At 37.4% G+C, this 17,916-nt stretch overlaps 1 protein-coding gene across 2 annotated transcripts; it reads left to right on the plus strand.

Moving 5' to 3' along the window:
• Nucleotides 1–596: 596 nt before the first annotated feature.
• Nucleotides 597–16,030, plus strand: grm1b (glutamate receptor, metabotropic 1b). Of its 2 annotated transcripts, none has more exons than XM_058398460.1 (9): nt 597–764; nt 1,070–1,886; nt 2,751–3,000; nt 4,222–4,457; nt 7,451–7,697; nt 8,002–8,170; nt 8,793–8,919; nt 10,700–11,630; nt 12,184–12,432. In XM_058398460.1, exons 2-9 carry the CDS (start codon nt 1,184–1,186, stop codon nt 12,290–12,292), a joined length of 2,772 nt encoding a protein of 923 aa, XP_058254443.1. In that variant the 5' UTR covers nt 597–764; nt 1,070–1,183; the 3' UTR covers nt 12,293–12,432. The 2 variants fall into 2 exon arrangements, with proteins under 2 accessions (XP_058254443.1, XP_058254442.1); XM_058398459.1 differs by having other exon boundaries at nt 601–764; nt 12,149–16,030.
• Nucleotides 16,031–17,916: the final 1,886 nt, after the last annotated feature.

The raw sequence follows: 17,916 nt of genomic DNA on the forward strand, positions 1-17,916 counted from the left end.
AAATCACTGTTTAATGAAAAGCTGAACTATTGAAAAAGTATTTTTTTGGGTCAGCTATTAGAGGGTGATCCTTATAGAAAAGTCACACAGACTTAAGATATGAATTTTAAACGTGTTCACATTATTTTTGTTTGCAATTCAAATGATATGTTTCATATGTAATGCATATGATCTCTCAGATTTACTTGCGTTCACATGCAATTTCAGGGTATAACATAATGAAATGCACCTCCAAACCTTTTCGCGTGATCACATGTTACTCACATGATCACACGTGGGAAAGGCATTATCATATATGAAATGTATGTGATTTCTCTGTACAGTGTGTGTGTGTGTTTTCTATTTTTTTTCCCCGGATATGCTATCCTATTTCATTATTTCATGTGTACAGTAGCCCAACAAAATGTAAGTTGTTTGCTAATCTTTTTTGGAGTGAGAAAGAAAAAAAAACTCAGGCTATAGTTTAGATAACCTAGAAAAATGTAATAAATGAAAATAAAATAAAATCATTTTTGTTTCAGATGTATAATTCAAATGAAAAAATGCATCTAAAGAGTTTATCCAAACAGAATCGGAGTGCGCATGGAGTCTGCGGTTAATGTGACCCGCTTTTGGATGCAGTGATTAGATGAAGGAGGGGGCATCCGCGCTCGCTTTAGGTGTGAAGAAAAGAAACTGGTCGCTCAGTGGAAAGTGAACTGCAGTTTGGAATGACACTGAATGCTCCAGAGCGGCAGAGGAAATGGCTTTCTCTCGGATTTCAGGTAAATCTTTATTATCAGAGCAACACGCATTAGATATAATCATGTACATGGGCGAAAGGACTAAATTGTGTTTGATTTTGGTTGCTTGCGCAAAACAATCGACAAACAATAGTAGAACATTTGTACTTCTTGGTTTGTGGAATGGTCCTGAAATGATCCGGTTCGGTTCGGAGGAAAGTGCTGGATACAGGGATTGAGACTGAATGCTGTCCATGGTGCTGATTTACTCACAGTAGCTTTTCCAGACTGCTTAAAGTTTTTTATACTGTACACCTGTATAACAAAGTGTTCTCTTCTCTTTGCAGGATATCCGATGATCACTGATACAGTATACACGGACACAGAGTTTTCTCAGGTCCCTTCTTCACTCTAACAGTCTCTGCAACAGATATGATCCAACGACTAAACCATTTTGGACCATGTGGAGTATGATGAGAATGAATTGCGTTTTGTTTCTGTCTCTTCTTTTGCTTTGTGCGACGGCCAGTAATGTATATGAAAGGTCCCTGGTTCCCAGGGCTGCGACCCGCTCAGTGGCCAGAATGGATGGCGATATCATCATTGGTGCCCTGTTTTCTGTCCACCACCAGCCATCAGCTGAGAATGTGGCTGAGAGAACATGTGGTGAGGTTAGAGAGCAGTATGGCATTCAGCGAGTGGAAGCCATGTTTCACACTCTGGACAGAATTAATGCTGACCCAAACCTTCTGCCCAACATTACTTTGGGCTGCGAGATCAGGGACTCATGCTGGCACTCATCAGTGGCATTGGAGCAGAGCATTGAGTTTATAAGAGACTCCCTTATTTCACTGCGTGAGGATGGGGATGGGTCAAAGTGGTGCCTTGATGGGACTCCGTCCAGTCAGCCTGTTGCCACTAAGAAGCCCATTGCAGGTGTGATTGGACCTGGTTCGAGTTCAGTGGCCATTCAAGTTCAAAACCTACTGCAGCTGTTCAACATCCCTCAAATTGCATACTCAGCCACCAGCATTGATCTGAGTGATAAAACCTTGTATAAGTACTTCCTCAGGGTTGTGCCCTCTGACACTCTTCAAGCCCGGGCCCTTTTGGACATTGTTAAACGATATAACTGGACATACGTTTCAGCTGTTCACACTGAAGGTGAGTGAGTGAGATAATTTTCTGTATTTATAGTTGACATCTTTAACCTGCCCATATACAAATCTGTTTAAAAAATCTCCAGTGTTTCACCCTTGATCATTTGTTTTAGAAATTTGGTCATGTATTTTACCTAACTTCTGTAAAATCAATGTCCACTTGCCATTTGAATCACTGCCACTGTCCCAGGTACTACTGCATGCGGAATACCTAAAGAGCCGGGTTTAACTTTGTCTTGTGAATCAACCACTGAGAAACAACATCCATATTTCGATTTTAATTTACCTGGAAGAACCTTTGGTAAGGGAATTTGAGGCACTGTGTGCTTGTCATTCCAAATGTGCCCTACATTGCAACATGGGCAATTTGGCAGGTAATGTATCAGCCTGTCAAAACTGCCCAGAGAGGGGTCTTTTCTTAAATGCCTACATTTAGGAGGTCATTTAAAAATAACCACTCTCTCTACAGGCTTGTCCTCACAATTCCAGAGCTATGCAAAATACTTTTATCTTGTGAGAACCCAACCAAAATTAGTTTTTAATCATATTTTGATGAGTTTCAAAAACTCTGATTGTGTTAGGGAGGATTTGATGAGTCCCACTGCATGAGAACTAATTAGGTTTCAGAAAGCTGCTGCAGAAATGGATTTTAGAGGAAAAAGTTGTAGTAGTGTGTAACTTGTTTCCAATTATTTTCCATTCTTATATATGCTAATATAAAATATGGTAATTTCAACATTAGTTGATGCAGTTTATGTAGGATTAGTCAACACACTATATAGTTGAAGAAAATGCTTGAGCTAAAATGCCCATTGGTGGTGTTAATTTCAGAGCCTGTGATGTTACTCTGCTTTTTCACTTCTTGTAGGAAACTATGGTGAGAGCGGGATGGAGGCCTTTAAGGAGCTGGCATCTCAGGAGGGTTTGTGTATTGCCCACTCCGACAAGATCTACAGCAATGCTGGTGAAAAACATTTTGACAGGCTACTGCGAAAGCTGAGAGAACGTCTGCCCAAAGCCAGAGTGGTGGTGTGTTTCTGTGAGGGGATGACGGTGCGTGGCCTCCTTATGGCCATGAGGCGTTTAGGGGTGGCTGGAGAATTCCTCCTTATTGGAAGGTGACTGTCATTTCCATTCACATGAGTTATAAATTACTAAAAGTACTTGCTTTTTCTTTAGGATTCATGCTGCCAGAGTGAAGTCTCTGTGGACTGAAAAAAGAGAACATGAATTGGCTAAGGCAGTTCTATTCTGGGTCAAGGAGAGTGTTGTGAAAGCGCTAATTCAAAGCATTGCACTAGCTTATGCAGACTGAGATAGTAACAACAATATTTCTTTTGAATATTTCTTTGCAAACCAATTGCCTCTATTTGGCTCAGTCTGTTTTTAATAATAATAATAATAATAATAATAATAATAATAATAATAATAATAATAATAATAATAATAATAATAATAATAAATAGGATCATGCTGATTATGTACAAATTATATTAAATGTATACCTTTACGACACAGGTTATAACACCTATAAATTATGCCACAACACAAATCATTGGCAAGAAGTAAATTGTTTCCTGCATATTATAACAGGCACCTAAGAATAGGTCATTCTTGGCACAGATTACAGAGAGGATGCTGGGAGACAGATGGCTTTGGTGGCACTGGGTAGCCACAAAATTACACCTTCTTCACAAGCAAAAACAAAATGATTAACATACTGAATGGATTAATGACCTTTTGATTTCTAAAAGCTAGAAAAATGCTAATTTATCTGTAATAAAATGGAGTTTATATAAAGTCTGTTCACTGAGAGACACATTGATTAAAAGTCTTTTAAGCAGACATTAAATAAAATGAACCTACTCACGACCCCTTATGACTCTGCAAAGGGAAGGAACACTAAAATTTTTAATTAAAGCTTTGCATTCATTTTATTAATGTCACAAGCCTAATGCAGGAGAGTTTATTAAAGTCTGTATGGTTAAATACACTTTGAAAAAAAGAGGATTTTTTAAATAATAACTTGATAAAAAAAAAATGATTTTGCTGCTGTAGGCACCTCTGATTATATGTACATATATAAACTGACATATAAAATGATAAAAGCCATTACTCAGTTTAGATTAATAGTTAAAGTTAATTAAATTTAATTCATTTAAATAATTCATTCTACAGTCTAAACAATCACCAGGAGAGTATCCCTCAACTAAAATCCCGTGTCATTGAAGGAAGTCTTTGGTGACTTTTTTCATAAGCTAATGCTAAACTAGGTCAGCTCACTCAAGGGTGTGTGTTTGCCAAGGCCTATTAGACTCTGTGTGATCTGCTTTCCTTAGTGATGGCTGGGCAGACAGAGATGAGGTGGTGGAGGGCTATGAGCAGGAAGCTGTAGGTGGCATCACCATGAAGCTTCAGACTGAGGAGGTCACATCCTTTGATAATTACTACTTGAAGCTGCGCCTCAATACGAACACCAGGAACCCGTGGTTCGCTGAGTTCTGGCAACACCGCTTCCAATGTCGCATCCCAGGGCATGCACAGGAGAACAAGAACTACAGGAAGAACTGCTCAGGTGAGGCCATATCATGAATGTGTCTACTCCAGGTTATTATGAATAAATATGATGATACTAGAGAAAAGGACAAACAGCTGACATTATTAATACTTCTAATAGAGTAGAATAGAGAGTATTGAGGGTCTGCCCTATTTAATCCATGCTTTTATTACAAATTCTTCTTCTTTTTTGTCTTTTTTTATTGACATTCATTTTCTCTGCTGGCTGAAAAGGTGATCTAGGTAAATGGTTTTTGTTGTTGTTTGGCTTAGCCAATCAGGATAGATTAAACATTAGATGGTAAACAATGCTCAACAAGCATGTTTTCAAATTCATTTTTTTAACATCTGCAACTCTGTAATATATTTATTCTCTGAGTTGAATGTTGCTGAATGTTGAATTGAACCAGTTGTTCAAGTTATATCTAAAAAAGATGCACATAAATAGAGAGATAGAAAAAGACGCATGAAAGTATTATCCCTCAGTTTTATCAATTCACTTCTTCTATGTTTATTTTGCATCACTTTGTGTAATCATATCATCGTTTTATTCTTCATATTCTTGCCAGCATCTTCATATCAAAGTGACGTCACCTATGCCATACACTTCCCTAAACAAAGAATAGGCACTAAAGGCACAGTAACAAATACCTTTGTAAATGTTTACACAGAGGAATAGTCATAGTCTGCTGTTCTATTATTTTTTTATCTAGAGCTACGAGATGGTAAGTAAATATTTCTGAATGGAGCTTGGAAGCACCGTACTTGAGCAATATAGATAGAGGTCAACTGATATCACAGTCATCTACTGTATCTTTAAATCATTATATCATCGTGCTCATTACGGTGTGCAAGTATGTGCCTGTCATTAGTGTTAATTGTTGGTGCTGATCATCATAGTTCTACTAATGCAGCACAACACAGAAGAAGCCACGTGTATCGGTAGACCTCTAACATATATAAAGTTATTGGGATGTTTTGCAGACTGCACTAAAAAATTGTGGGCAATGTGTGTATATGATTTAGATCCCAATAACGTTCACTTTATTTATGCCACGCCAACTGGCTTTGCTGCATGTTCCAGTGAGGGACACTGTGTGGGCCACCATGCACTTTTGGTTCTTTATGTACTGCTGAATCATTGAATGCTTTTAAACCAATTCTTCCCATAAAACAAATGATCTACAAATGTCTGTTGATATGATACTGTGGGAAATACGCCAAAAATTGGTTTGGCACTTTAGAGTCCGAGAAATGCAGTATATCCAAATGCAGAATGAATCTGGCACAGTATCATATAGTTACAGATCACTATTAGGATAATATTTTCTCTGCATTTCAGTAAACAAGAAAGTTACAGTCTAATATAGAGGTTCTGTTTGCTTGGGGTTTCATCACAGCAATTCACAAAAGGTTTTACTAACCCACAAAAGGTTTTATTACTAACCCACAAAAGGCAATCAGCAGCAGACTTTTACACTCTAAGAAGCCTGAAAGAAAAGAAAAAACTGTGTTATATAATGTACATCGATTGTTTTCACAAACAAATATTACACTGTAAAACATTTGAAGATGGATAATGTTATCTTACCTGCTGCTTTAAAAACGTGAGCGATTCAACTCACAAGGAGTCAAGAAAACTGATTATTTTAGGCTTTATTTTTGAAAACTTGAGTTCAATATCTAAAACTTGACATGACAATAAAGAGAAGAAATATGTTCACATAATGTAACTGATCAAACATGTTTTACAGTGTATGTACAGCTGAGTGTCATATTTGTCCAACAGAACTAATTGGCACTATACATTTAATTAAGAAGTGCAGATAGGAAATAATCCCAAAGCAATACGTACAGAAATAAAAGATGTTATAGGTCACCTGAAATAAAGTGTTAAAGGTCTACATATCATTACAAAATGTACATTGTGGATTAAACAGTGATGTTCTTTTCACTTTTATGTCCTACTAATATATGCTTTCAGTTAATATTTTACAGAAGTGTCACCCAGATATTTTAATAACGTGAAATCCAAGCCCTGCATATCAAAACCAATAGAATATCATAGTCCCCTGAAAACATCGTTATATTACAAAGACAAGACAAGTCTTATCAATGTGTGTATTAGTGATTGTTATTGTTATGATACTACCAACTTTTATGCACATCAGTGATTTCATTGCAATGTTTTTTCACTCAATACAAAGGCAGTGGCTTTAATAAAGCATGTCTGGGTTTAATCAGTTGCTTAGTACTTCATTTAAACATGAATGCAGAGTAAAAGTTAAAGTGAAATTCACATCATGAATCAATATGTATGCTTATACTTTATGACTTATCTGAATATAATTTCTCTTTATCTGCTAAATCATCAACAAAAATGCCTGATACTGCTTCTTGCTGGCTTGGTAAATATCATAAAACTGTGTGCTGATATGGTGTCCTTTGACCCTTCTTTGCTTCTTTGATTTGAAGTTCCAGGAATTGTAGAGGACTTGTGTAATAGAGATATTCTCATCTGTGTGGCAGACAGGAGACATGAGAAATGAGAACAAGAGTAAATTATTAATTTCTTTGCTTAATTAATAATAATACCATCCATTACTAATTAAAGAATTAATGAGAGTGCAGAAATGGATAGTGTCTTTGTGGTATGTTCCTGGCAATTTTTTGTAATGCTGCCTGTCTTTTATTCATATTCTTTCAGTAAGGGCAGTACATTGTGACCTGTTGTCTGTAGCTTTGGGACTATTCAAGGTCATTGGACACCCTATCATTCCCTTTAATCTGCACTGAAGTGTAGTGTGATTTGCCATTTGCTGAATTGTGTGGCTATATAGATGCTTTTTATGCACTAATTTATGTTAGCAAAGCAAATAATCTTTCAGATGTTTGGTGAAATTGTCTGTCTTGCCCTGAGTTCAAATGTCAACTGAAAACCAAAGTCTGAGATCTGAGCTAATAAACTAGAAATGCTAACATTCTCTATGTCTGGCTTGACTGTATTGGCAGGTTATGAGAGTCTAGAGGAGAACTATGTACAAGACAGTAAGATGGGGTTCGTCATCAATGCCATCTATGCCATGGCTCATGGCCTTCATGACATGCATGAGCACCTGTGTCCTGGCTACGTGGGGCTTTGTGAGGCCATGGACCCCATTGATGGCAGCAAACTGCTGGAGTTTCTGCTCAAGACCTCCTTCAATGGCGTGTCTGGTGAGGACGTGTGGTTTGATGAAAACGGGGATTCACCAGGCAGGTTAGTCCCATAGAAGCAATATATATAAAACAAAGGTTAAATTAGAGGTGGAGCTCATGAGGTGAGCTCCGGTACTGTCATTTTTAAATAATGTAAATCAAAGCACAGCATAATAATGATAATAATAATGATGATGTAAGATCTTCATGAGCGAACAAACAAGGGAACCAAACAGTTCTGTTGCCTCATTGTTGACTTTAATCTTTAATTAAGTAGAAAAGTATACACACAGGGCTGTATGTCACCTGTGAAGTACATTGTGAACTTTTGGAAACAAATATGGCACTGTCTTCTGCTTTCTTAGGTATGACATAATGAATCTGCAGTATGTGGAGCCTGGTGTGTATGACTACATCAATGTGGGATCATGGCATGAGGGTATCCTGAGCATTGATGATTATATGATCCAGATGAACCGGAGCGAGATGGTCCGCTCAGTCTGCAGTGAGCCTTGCTCTAAAGGGGAGATCAAGGTGAGTCTGGTATTTTTTATAAGGTCTACTAGATCTTTTTCTGATACAATAGAAAAATGAATATTACCTAATGGTTATATAGAGTGTATGGAGGGGAGCTATACAATATTAACGATAAGGTGAGGGTTAGGGGTTTGTAAATTGGTAAATGGAAAGGCCCTGTAGAGCACAACATGCTATGTAGTTGGCAGTTATTAAAAAGCGACATACTTTACAATACTACATTTATCACTAGAGAGCAGAAATATCATATAAATATCGGCTGACAAAATTTGAACGTGTTTAATTTCTTATGGAATTATTGGATCGTGATCTATATCAGAACATCTGAATGGGACTGGATTTTCTAAAAAGTGAAAGAAATATTTCAGTTTCCTAGTTTGCTATTTATGAATGGTAAATTTTCTGATATGTTAGCTTGATTTGCTATCAGCGTGGCTAATTGCGATGTGCAATAATGTACATATTTTAAGAAGTAGCAGGAATTTAGTGTCATTGTAAATAATGTACCTGGATATCCACAATGTCTGCTGGTGTGCTGCTGCATGATGATAATAAGTCTTTTGCTGCGTTCAAGTACATTAAGCAGGGGGTGCGTCATTCTTGCTGTGCGTCCCTCCAGGTTATTCGGAAGGGGGAGGTGAGCTGCTGCTGGATCTGCACTGCCTGTAAAGATAATGAATATGTCCAGGATGAGTTCACCTGCAAGGCGTGTGAGCTGGGCTGGTGGCCTGATAAAGAGCTGCAAGGTAGTGTGACACTTTTGCATATCTCTAACACATGGAGAACTAATTGTATACAGTATCAGCTATATGGGCTTGAATAAATGAGGAAGATTATGTAACATGTGGATCTATGAATTTACTAGCACACAAACTCAGTATTTATTTATTTATTTATTTATTTATTTATTTATTTATTTATTTATTTATTTATTTATAAAGGCAAGTATAAATGATAAAAGACATTTTGGAATATAGGGATGAGGATGAGTTCCCTTTTGAGTCTGGTTTCTTCTTAATATCATCTCAGGGAGATTCTCCTTGCCACTATTGCCTTTGGTTTGCATTTGGAATACATTTATATGTTTAAAATCTGGAATTTATACATTTCTGTATAGCTGCTTTGTGTCAATGCCACTGTTAAAGGTGCTAAACGAATAAAATTTAAATTGAACTGAATAGTAGAACCCTGACATTCTAGGAAACCTGTTTGAGTTTTTGTTTTTCTGTAGGTTTCTGTCTTTGTGTGTTATTTGGAATTTGGACTAAAGACTTATATTGTGTTTCAGCTGTTAAGAAGCGTGCTCTGTCCTATTTTCAAAAGGTTTCCCGTGACACCTGAAGACCATTTATCATTTTTACAAATCGCGCTCTTAGTGTACTTGTGACAGACCTACTTCACTCCCTACTTCTCTGGCCTGTTTTCAAAGGTCTTCAGTTATGTTCAATGTCAAAGCAGTGCTTTTACCTGTTCGATGCATTTAGGCACATACGTTTAGTATCACATATTTTCTCTTTTGCTACTTCTGCAATTTAAAATGATTATATATTCGTATATTTATATATAATATGCTATATAATATGCAGATGAGAATAGGCTTAGCTCAGCGGTCTAATCTGGGGCAAATAAACTATATGATTTAGTGTAACGATAAAATTGTTGGTTGGTTTTATTTCATTTTTAGTTTTAGCATGAAGTGATATGAGAAGGATAAATGTTGGAAAGAAACGAATTTGTAGCTCTAGCATGGCTTTATTGCATCCTCTCCCTTGCCGCAGTCTCTTCTCCCTTCTTTTGTTTTGGCTCTGTCTTACAGGCAGTCCCTGAGTGGAGAGTCTGTTTATTTTTAGTTGAACTGGAAACCTACTTTAGCACTTGGTGCATTGGAGAGCTGGCCACACTCAGATGGCAATATGGCCATTCCAGCACCACTGCTTTTGCCATTTCAGTGATATTCCCATATAAAACTAAAAGTGCCATATATTGTCAAGATTGTCTCTTTATTTAAAATGTTTCAATTAATGTTCTATGAGTATGATGGTAACTTGCTGGAGTTTCTACTTTCTATTTATTTTAGTGGAGTACAGTGGAATATAAGTAGGGCTTACACACTGTCAGATTTCTTCAAAGAACAAATGTTCACAGCAGTGAAGAAATGGAGCACTGACAGCAAAGAACCATAGAACTAGAAGTCCCCGGGGCTGGAAATGGACCTGTTCCATCTCCTCCCTATAAGCCTAACCCCAAACCCTAGCTCCTAACACTAACCCAGCACAGAGATGTTGTATAAAACAGAACAACAAACACTAAGTTTTCTCTACCCCTTGGTTTGACTCCACCCAGGTGGGAGGAGCTGGATAGAGTCCAACTCTACCCCCTGCACTTTTGGTTCTATATCGAGGAGCCTTGTACTGCAGTGCTCTAAGACATGATAACTTTCTTTAGGTCTGTCTGGGATACAATTACATTATTGCTTGTTAAAACAAATATTGCTATGTATACATTTATCTCTTTTTGTCTTCACAGGCTGTGAGCCACTTCCCCTTCATTATCTGAAGTGGAGTCATGCTGAGTCCATCGTTGCAGTGGTCTTCTCTTGCCTGGGCATCCTAGTGACCAGTTTTGTCACATTTGTCTTCATTCTGTACAGAGACACCCCTGTGGTCAAATCCTCAAGTCGAGAGCTCTGCTATATCATCCTAGCTGGCATCTTCCTTGGTTATATCTGCCCTTTCACGCTCATAGCCAAGCCCACGGTGGCCTCCTGCTATCTACAACGCCTTTTGGTGGGCCTCTCAGCCTCCATGTGCTATTCAGCTCTGGTCACTAAGACCAACCGCATTGCCCGCATCCTGGCTGGCAGTAAAAAGAAGATCTGCACACGCAAACCACGCTTCATGAGCGCCTGGGCTCAAGTGGTCATCACATTCATCCTGATTAGTTTACAGCTTACGCTGGAGGTCACGCTGATCATTCTGGAGCCCCCATCACCCATCAAGTCTTATCCGAGTATCAGGGAGGTCTATCTCATCTGTAACACCAGCAACATGGGCATGGTAGCGCCGCTCGGTTACAACGGTCTTCTAATTCTCAGCTGCACATACTATGCTTTCAAAACCCGCAATGTGCCGGCCAACTTCAACGAGGCCAAGTACATCGCCTTCACCATGTACACCACATGCATCATCTGGCTCGCTTTTGTGCCCATCTACTTTGGTTCCAACTACAAAATCATCACAACATCATTCTCTGTGAGCCTAAGTGTGACTGTGGCCCTGGGCTGCATGTTCACCCCAAAGATGTACATCATCATTGCTAAACCAGAGAGAAATGTGCGCAGCGCCTTTACCACCTCAGATGTAGTGCGCATGCATGTAGGTGATGGCAAAATCGCATGCAGGAGCAACAGCCTTCTCAACATGCTAAAACGCAAAAAGAATGCATCTGGAAATGCAAAGTAAGTCTGCTCTGTTTAACTGCAGTAGCTTAGCCTCTTTCCATCCTGTTGCATGAGTACAGAACCCATGGGCCCAATCTTTTAATTCATGCTACGCTCCAGACATTCAGGTCATGCCATTTCCAGATCAGCCTTCAATTAACGTCTTTCTTAGACGTCTCTGAATCTGCAGGTCGACTGCAATTAAAAGACGCACACCCAGGGGTGTCTCAGCAACAGGGTAGACAGAGGCTCTGCTCCATATATGAGCTGCTATATACCACCGAGTCACCAATTACAGATTTAACAGCTTTTGTTTTACATTAATTAATTATTGCTGAACTAGAACTGAGCAAAAAGAGACTATGATTACATATTTAAATGCAGCATCAATGCAGCATTATCTGTGTATTTTTTGTATAATTAAAATGTTTGCTCAAATAAAATGACAGCAATTTTTACATGAACCAGAAATGTTGTTCTTGTGTCCACTTTTCTTGGTTCCTGTGAAATAACTGCCGTCTTTATTTTGTTCATAGTTCTAATGGCAAGTCTGTGTCATGGTCTGAACCAGGTTCAAGACAGCCTCCGAAAGGAGAACACATGTGGCACAGACTGTCTGTGCATGTGAAGAGGCAGGAAGCCGGCTCCAATCAGACAGCTGTCATCAAACCTCTAACTAATACCTACCATGACACAGGCCTGGAATTCTCAGACCTGAGCACCAAGACTCTGTACAATGTAGCCGAGGAGGACGAGGGTGAGCCAGTCAGATATAATCCACCGGCCAGCCCTCATCTGATTGCTCACAGGTATTCACCTGACAGTGAGCCTTTGAAGGAAATGAGCACAAAGCAGGAATTTTATACCCCGGAGCAACACTTGCCACAGCAAACCGTTCTCCCGCAGCAGGTCATTGCAGACCACTTACAGGACGATACAAATAAGCTGAATTCCAGCATGACTGATCTGGACGACATTATTAGTTTAACTGAACCAGAAAGTGGAGTAATGCCACCATACCGACCCCTTATTCTGCAGACACAGCAAGTTTCACCCATGCAGCTGAGTCCTTACTTAAAGAAAGCAGACATACTGTTAGAGGAGGAGGAGGAAGTAGAGAACGAGCAGTTTGGCCTTCTGCATGGCTACATGTACAACAATGCACAAATCCATGATGATGAGGAGCTGGTGCAGATTAAACTAGCAATGGAGGACTCACTGGCTCTAATGCCACCCTCTCCTTTCCGGGACTTAGCGGGTTCAGGCAATCCCATTCCCAACTCTCCAGTGTCTGAGAACATCTTATGCACCCCACCAAATGTGACGTATGCGTCTGTCATCCTCAGAGACTACAAACAAAGCTCCTCTACCCTGTGAATGAAGGGAAAACTTGACACTTGTAAACGATCTGTTTTCTTTGAGAAACTGACACAAGCTGCAGATAAATATTCATTTCATTATCATAAACATTATCACTTCATTATTTATTTGCTCATGTTTAATTTTAACCAATTTCCAACGGACTCTCACGAATATATACCAGTGCAGCAGTAAATAATACATTAAGCATTACTCATGAAATGGCAAGAATGTAGAATATGAGAATGAAATAAGGAATGCAACTTTTCTAAGACGAGATGTTAAACTTTATTATATCATATTCTTAAGGCAGCATACACTTTCTTCACTATTTTAGTATAAATCATACATAGTAATCTAGGTTTAAGTAGATATCTAAATATTTGAAATATATAAGATGCCTGTTGAAATTTAGCAAAAATGAATCATGTTTAACTGCCAGTGTCACAGTCAATGTGAAGTCATTTGTCATGGTATTTTTATAGCTGTATTTTTAATGTACACTTTGATGTGGGAGCTGTGCGTTTACAATAACTGTACATATTAAGTTAGATGTTATTTATTAAATTATTTTTCACAAATAATTGTAGAACAAATCCATACATGGTACTTTAGACCGAAAACTTGACTTAAATGGTCATAACCTCACTATAAAGAGAATTTCTGCGTATTTAGAAGCCTGACTAGTTTTTTTCTTGCAATTCTGTACACTATCTGTTTTAATTTTTAATACATCATGTGCTTTACATAATACATGTGCTTTACATGCAGACACTATAGTATACAGTACATAAATTAAGCACTTCTGCTCAGCAGAGCCACCGACGGCATTTTTTCCAGAATGTAGCTTTGATCAAATCTGTATAGATGTTCTTAGTATCTGATGTGTCATAGAGTATTGAATATATATATATACTATATATGTATATATAGTATGTATATTTATATATGTTATGACCATTTAAGTCATACAAGTAATGATTAACATTGTTTTAAAATGTTACATAAATGAATAGTACTCTCAAGTATTCGAGTAAATGTTAGATAAGTATTTAAGATTATTATTATTATTATTAGTGTATAACAGGATGTTATTTTCTGAATCTGTGCAATATTATTCACTCTCATCCTGCCACCTTTACAGAGTGAAAACATACACAGTTCACACTTAAAGCCACTGTAATTGAGATTTGCAATCATGCTAACTCCTGCCAGTGAAAGAGACAACAGTCGTGTCAGACCCCACACCATCCATCTACACCTTCCTGCACAGATGTGAACACACAGTATAATGTCTTATGTGTCTTATGATGTAACATGGTGATCCAGAAAGTTTTGGCAGTAGTTAGCAAACTTAGTAGTACAGTAGTGCTAAGTTTGACCTTTCCTTGTCTCTGCGATGGTAGATTCATGGGGATGTGTTTTGTACCTTAAATAGTATATTTCACCTAGAAAAGTGCAACATTAAAAATGCTTTAAGGTACATAAAAGATTAGTATTCAGTAGAGCTAATACTCTTTTTCTGTTCTATACGCTACACCTAAGTGAATGACATACAAGCAGGAAAGCAAAGCAAATCACCAATTTCCAAGCTCTTCAAATCTCTCAGGTTTCTCTAGTACTGAAAAGCAACAAGGAAATGTGTGCCACTTTCCTGTTGCTTGGCCCTATTGCTAATTGATGTTGTGCACTTTCATTTTGGCAGCATTGTTGAAACTGGTCAATATGTTTGAATGTCTTTTCTTTTTGGTCTGGACAGTCATGCTGGATAGAGATTTCCTTTTCAGTGCATCAAATTAAGTGGTAGAGTTCGTATGTAAAAACGGTTCTTGTTTAAAAACCGATTACCGATTCTGATTTAGTGATAAGAAAAAAGAACAGTGTTAAAAAGGCATACTGTGCTATTAAGATGGATTTAAGCGTTAGCATGCTACTGTAAGGTAATGATCTGAACTCAGGTCTGTTATAGGATTACCTCAAAGTTAGCTCACTAACCCATAAATCCAGCTTGGTAGTACAGTATCTGCCTTCCTATTACACTGTACATATAAAACTTATATATTTCTTCAAATAGGCAACATAAGGACTGTATATTTGAGATTTGTTTAGTTGAACCCATGTAAGACCATGTTTTATTAGTTATAATACATTAAATTCTATATGTTTTTGTAAAAATGTTTTCAGGTTTGCTGTTGTTATTTGCAAGTTTTCACACAGAAATCATCTTAAAATTTGAAAATGCCCTTGTTTATGTGCAGCTACAATGGAGACACGGTGCAGTAATAATATTTATGCATTTTATTGTATTATTTCTATTTTATTACAGAGCTACACCTGCAACAGATTTGTATAAACACAAGGCGTGTACCTTGCACATATTCAATATTAGGATTGTTCCAGTTTATCTCCAGCATAAGGGTCTTTATACCACTAAAGTCATCAGCATTACTTGCTATTAACACCTTTCTAACACATACATACACATCCAATATAAAAGTCTGATTGATAAATGAAGCAAGACAGCAATAAGCAAGTTAAATAAATCTGATCAACCTGAAGCTCTTTTTTTTAATTCTGTATGTTTTTTCACTAACATGTAATAAATAATAGCTCAATCAAGGTTGTGTTTCTTGACAGAAAGACAAAAGTAAAACTCATGACTCATGAGAGTCATGACACATGAAAATATATCTCTTCATAGATAGGAAATATGGCATATAGCAGAAGGCAATCCTGGTCATATGTGGGTTTATTTATGTTTATGGTAATGATATTGTGGTACTTGTTTATGATGTAAACAAAAAAATATCAATGGCAATGTGACAATTTTTGGTTTTGCAGTATTTAAAGTACTAAGTTCTCCAATAATTGGCTTTTCAGTGTCTCAGTTTTTACTGATTTTTACGATGCTCACTGTTTTCTGTACACACACGTGTTTACAGTAATTCCACTCATTTTCTGCCGATGAATGAAACAGATGCAGCAACAACACAAGAGAAACTGTACTGCAGTGTTGTGTTTGTATATGTGCAGTTTATTTAACTCCACCGGGAAACTGAAACACTTTAACTAATCGGGATTATCAACACTATTTAATTAAATAGTGCTATGTTAATTAATCAGAATATTGAACCCAGACTTGTAAGAAGTGCAAATTATATACTAATTGTCTCAGAAGTAATTTAGTGTAATTATAGGCTTGAAAGCCATTTTGTCTAAGAAGACTTGTGAGTAGGAAATGTCTCCATAGACAAATATTTTTCCAATAATGTTTTTGGTTGATCTGAAATGTTAAGCTTGTGATAAATGTATCTGAGCGAAACAAATTAATCTTGGTTATATGACTCTGTGCTACATTCTCCATAGGTCACGTTCAAGTGCTGGGTACATTAACCTAAAACAGCAGTTCATACAGCGTATTTCAGCTTAGTTTTTACCCCTTAAGTGTGGTTCTTATTGTGATCCCTGTCAGGCCTGGTGTCAGACTCACAGAGGTTGAATGCATAGATTTATTGTGTAAGTCGCAGTCAGAGAAAACCAAAGAGCTGAAAAAACCTTAAAACATGTAATAAGTCACAAAGATCTGTTGAAAGTCATTTATTACTTGTTATATTTTCATTTCCATTCACAGTCATTTCTATTTGTTATTTGTTAGATGGGGCTAGGTGAAATCTGGAAAAAGTGTCACATGATGTGGTTAGTAGTTCTTATCTTTAGATCAAGGAAAATATCATTACAATCATTATGTTGAAGCATAATACTTTATAATATTTTTTCATGTAAATTTACTTTTTACCTTTGTGCTAATTTCTGCAGTTTTTTTAATAAGCTAATTGTAGTAACAATTAGTTCCCACTTTTACAACAAGTTCAGGCTTAACATATAGGTATTCAACGCTAGACTCACTAGACCAGGGATGTCCAATTTTATCCACAAAGGGCCGGTGTGGGTGCAGGTTTTCAATCCAACTGAACAGAAACCACACCTGAGCCAAGAGCAGTTTATTAAACAGGTGGAATTAGGTGTAGCTACTGCTTGTTTGGAATGAAAACCTGTACCTGCCCTTTGCGGATAGGATTTTACACCCCTGCACTAGACATATTAGTATGAAACATATTATTTATTTGCATTATGGTACAGTTAACCAGAATATTCTTAGCATTGTTAGCTGTCATTTCTCATAATGTCATATAGCAGTGTATCTTCTAGCTGCATGTCTGTCAGTCATGCCAAGGTGTTGGCTAGGCCACATTTTGCTGATTTGTCACTGCATTAATCATTTAAGTGTGGTAAGTAATAAAGCACATGATATAACTCTGACAAAGCACAAACTAATCTGGCACCAGCTTTTAAAGGGTAGACAAGATAAACAGAAACAATTAACCAGTCTTCCATAAGAGAAAAGAATAATCTACCATTGCCAGCATAAAGAAAATGATGTAGAGCTGAATGGTCTGATATAATGTTGAAAAATTGAGTTTAACAGCTTTTCAAAGCTGGAGAAATGACTGATTCACTTAGGTACAAAGATACATAAGGTGCAAGTGCATTATCACACATTGCACTGCTCGACTGATCCCAGCATCTCTCAGGGTACAGGGAAGGTTTGCATCCAGACTCTTTTCTGTTCTGGCACTTTGGAAGTGGATTAAACTTCCCCAAGATGAGTCACTGTCGGTCTTCAATTCACATGTAAAAACGTACCTCTTCCTAGAAAACTAGCACTCGTCTTTTTTTAAAAAAAAAAAAAAAAGAAAAGAAAGAAAGAAATAATGGCTTCTGGCTGTATTTCCTCCCAACTGAGTTTTAGACTGATAGTATTCTTAGTTCATGACCTAGTGAACCAGTATTGATGTATTCATTGATAGAGACTTCAACAAGCACTTCTGTAAGTCACTCTTGATAAGGATATCTGCCAAATGCAGTAAATATAAATGTAATTGTG

Source organism: Hemibagrus wyckioides, linkage group LG09 (genome assembly GCF_019097595.1).
Source record: "Hemibagrus wyckioides isolate EC202008001 linkage group LG09, SWU_Hwy_1.0, whole genome shotgun sequence".
Classification (NCBI taxonomy): Eukaryota; Metazoa; Chordata; class Actinopteri; order Siluriformes; family Bagridae; genus Hemibagrus; species Hemibagrus wyckioides.

Coding starts and splice junctions, on each gene's coding strand:
- grm1b (XM_058398459.1), top strand. CDS start 1,184: ATGTGGAGTATGATGAGAATGAATTGCGTTTTGTTTCTGTCTCTTCTT. Junction 4,458..7,450: donor CTACAGGAAGAACTGCTCAG/GTGAGGCCATAT, acceptor CTGTATTGGCAG/GTTATGAGAGTCTAGAGGAG. Junction 8,171..8,792: donor GCTCTAAAGGGGAGATCAAG/GTGAGTCTGGTA, acceptor GCGTCCCTCCAG/GTTATTCGGAAGGGGGAGGT.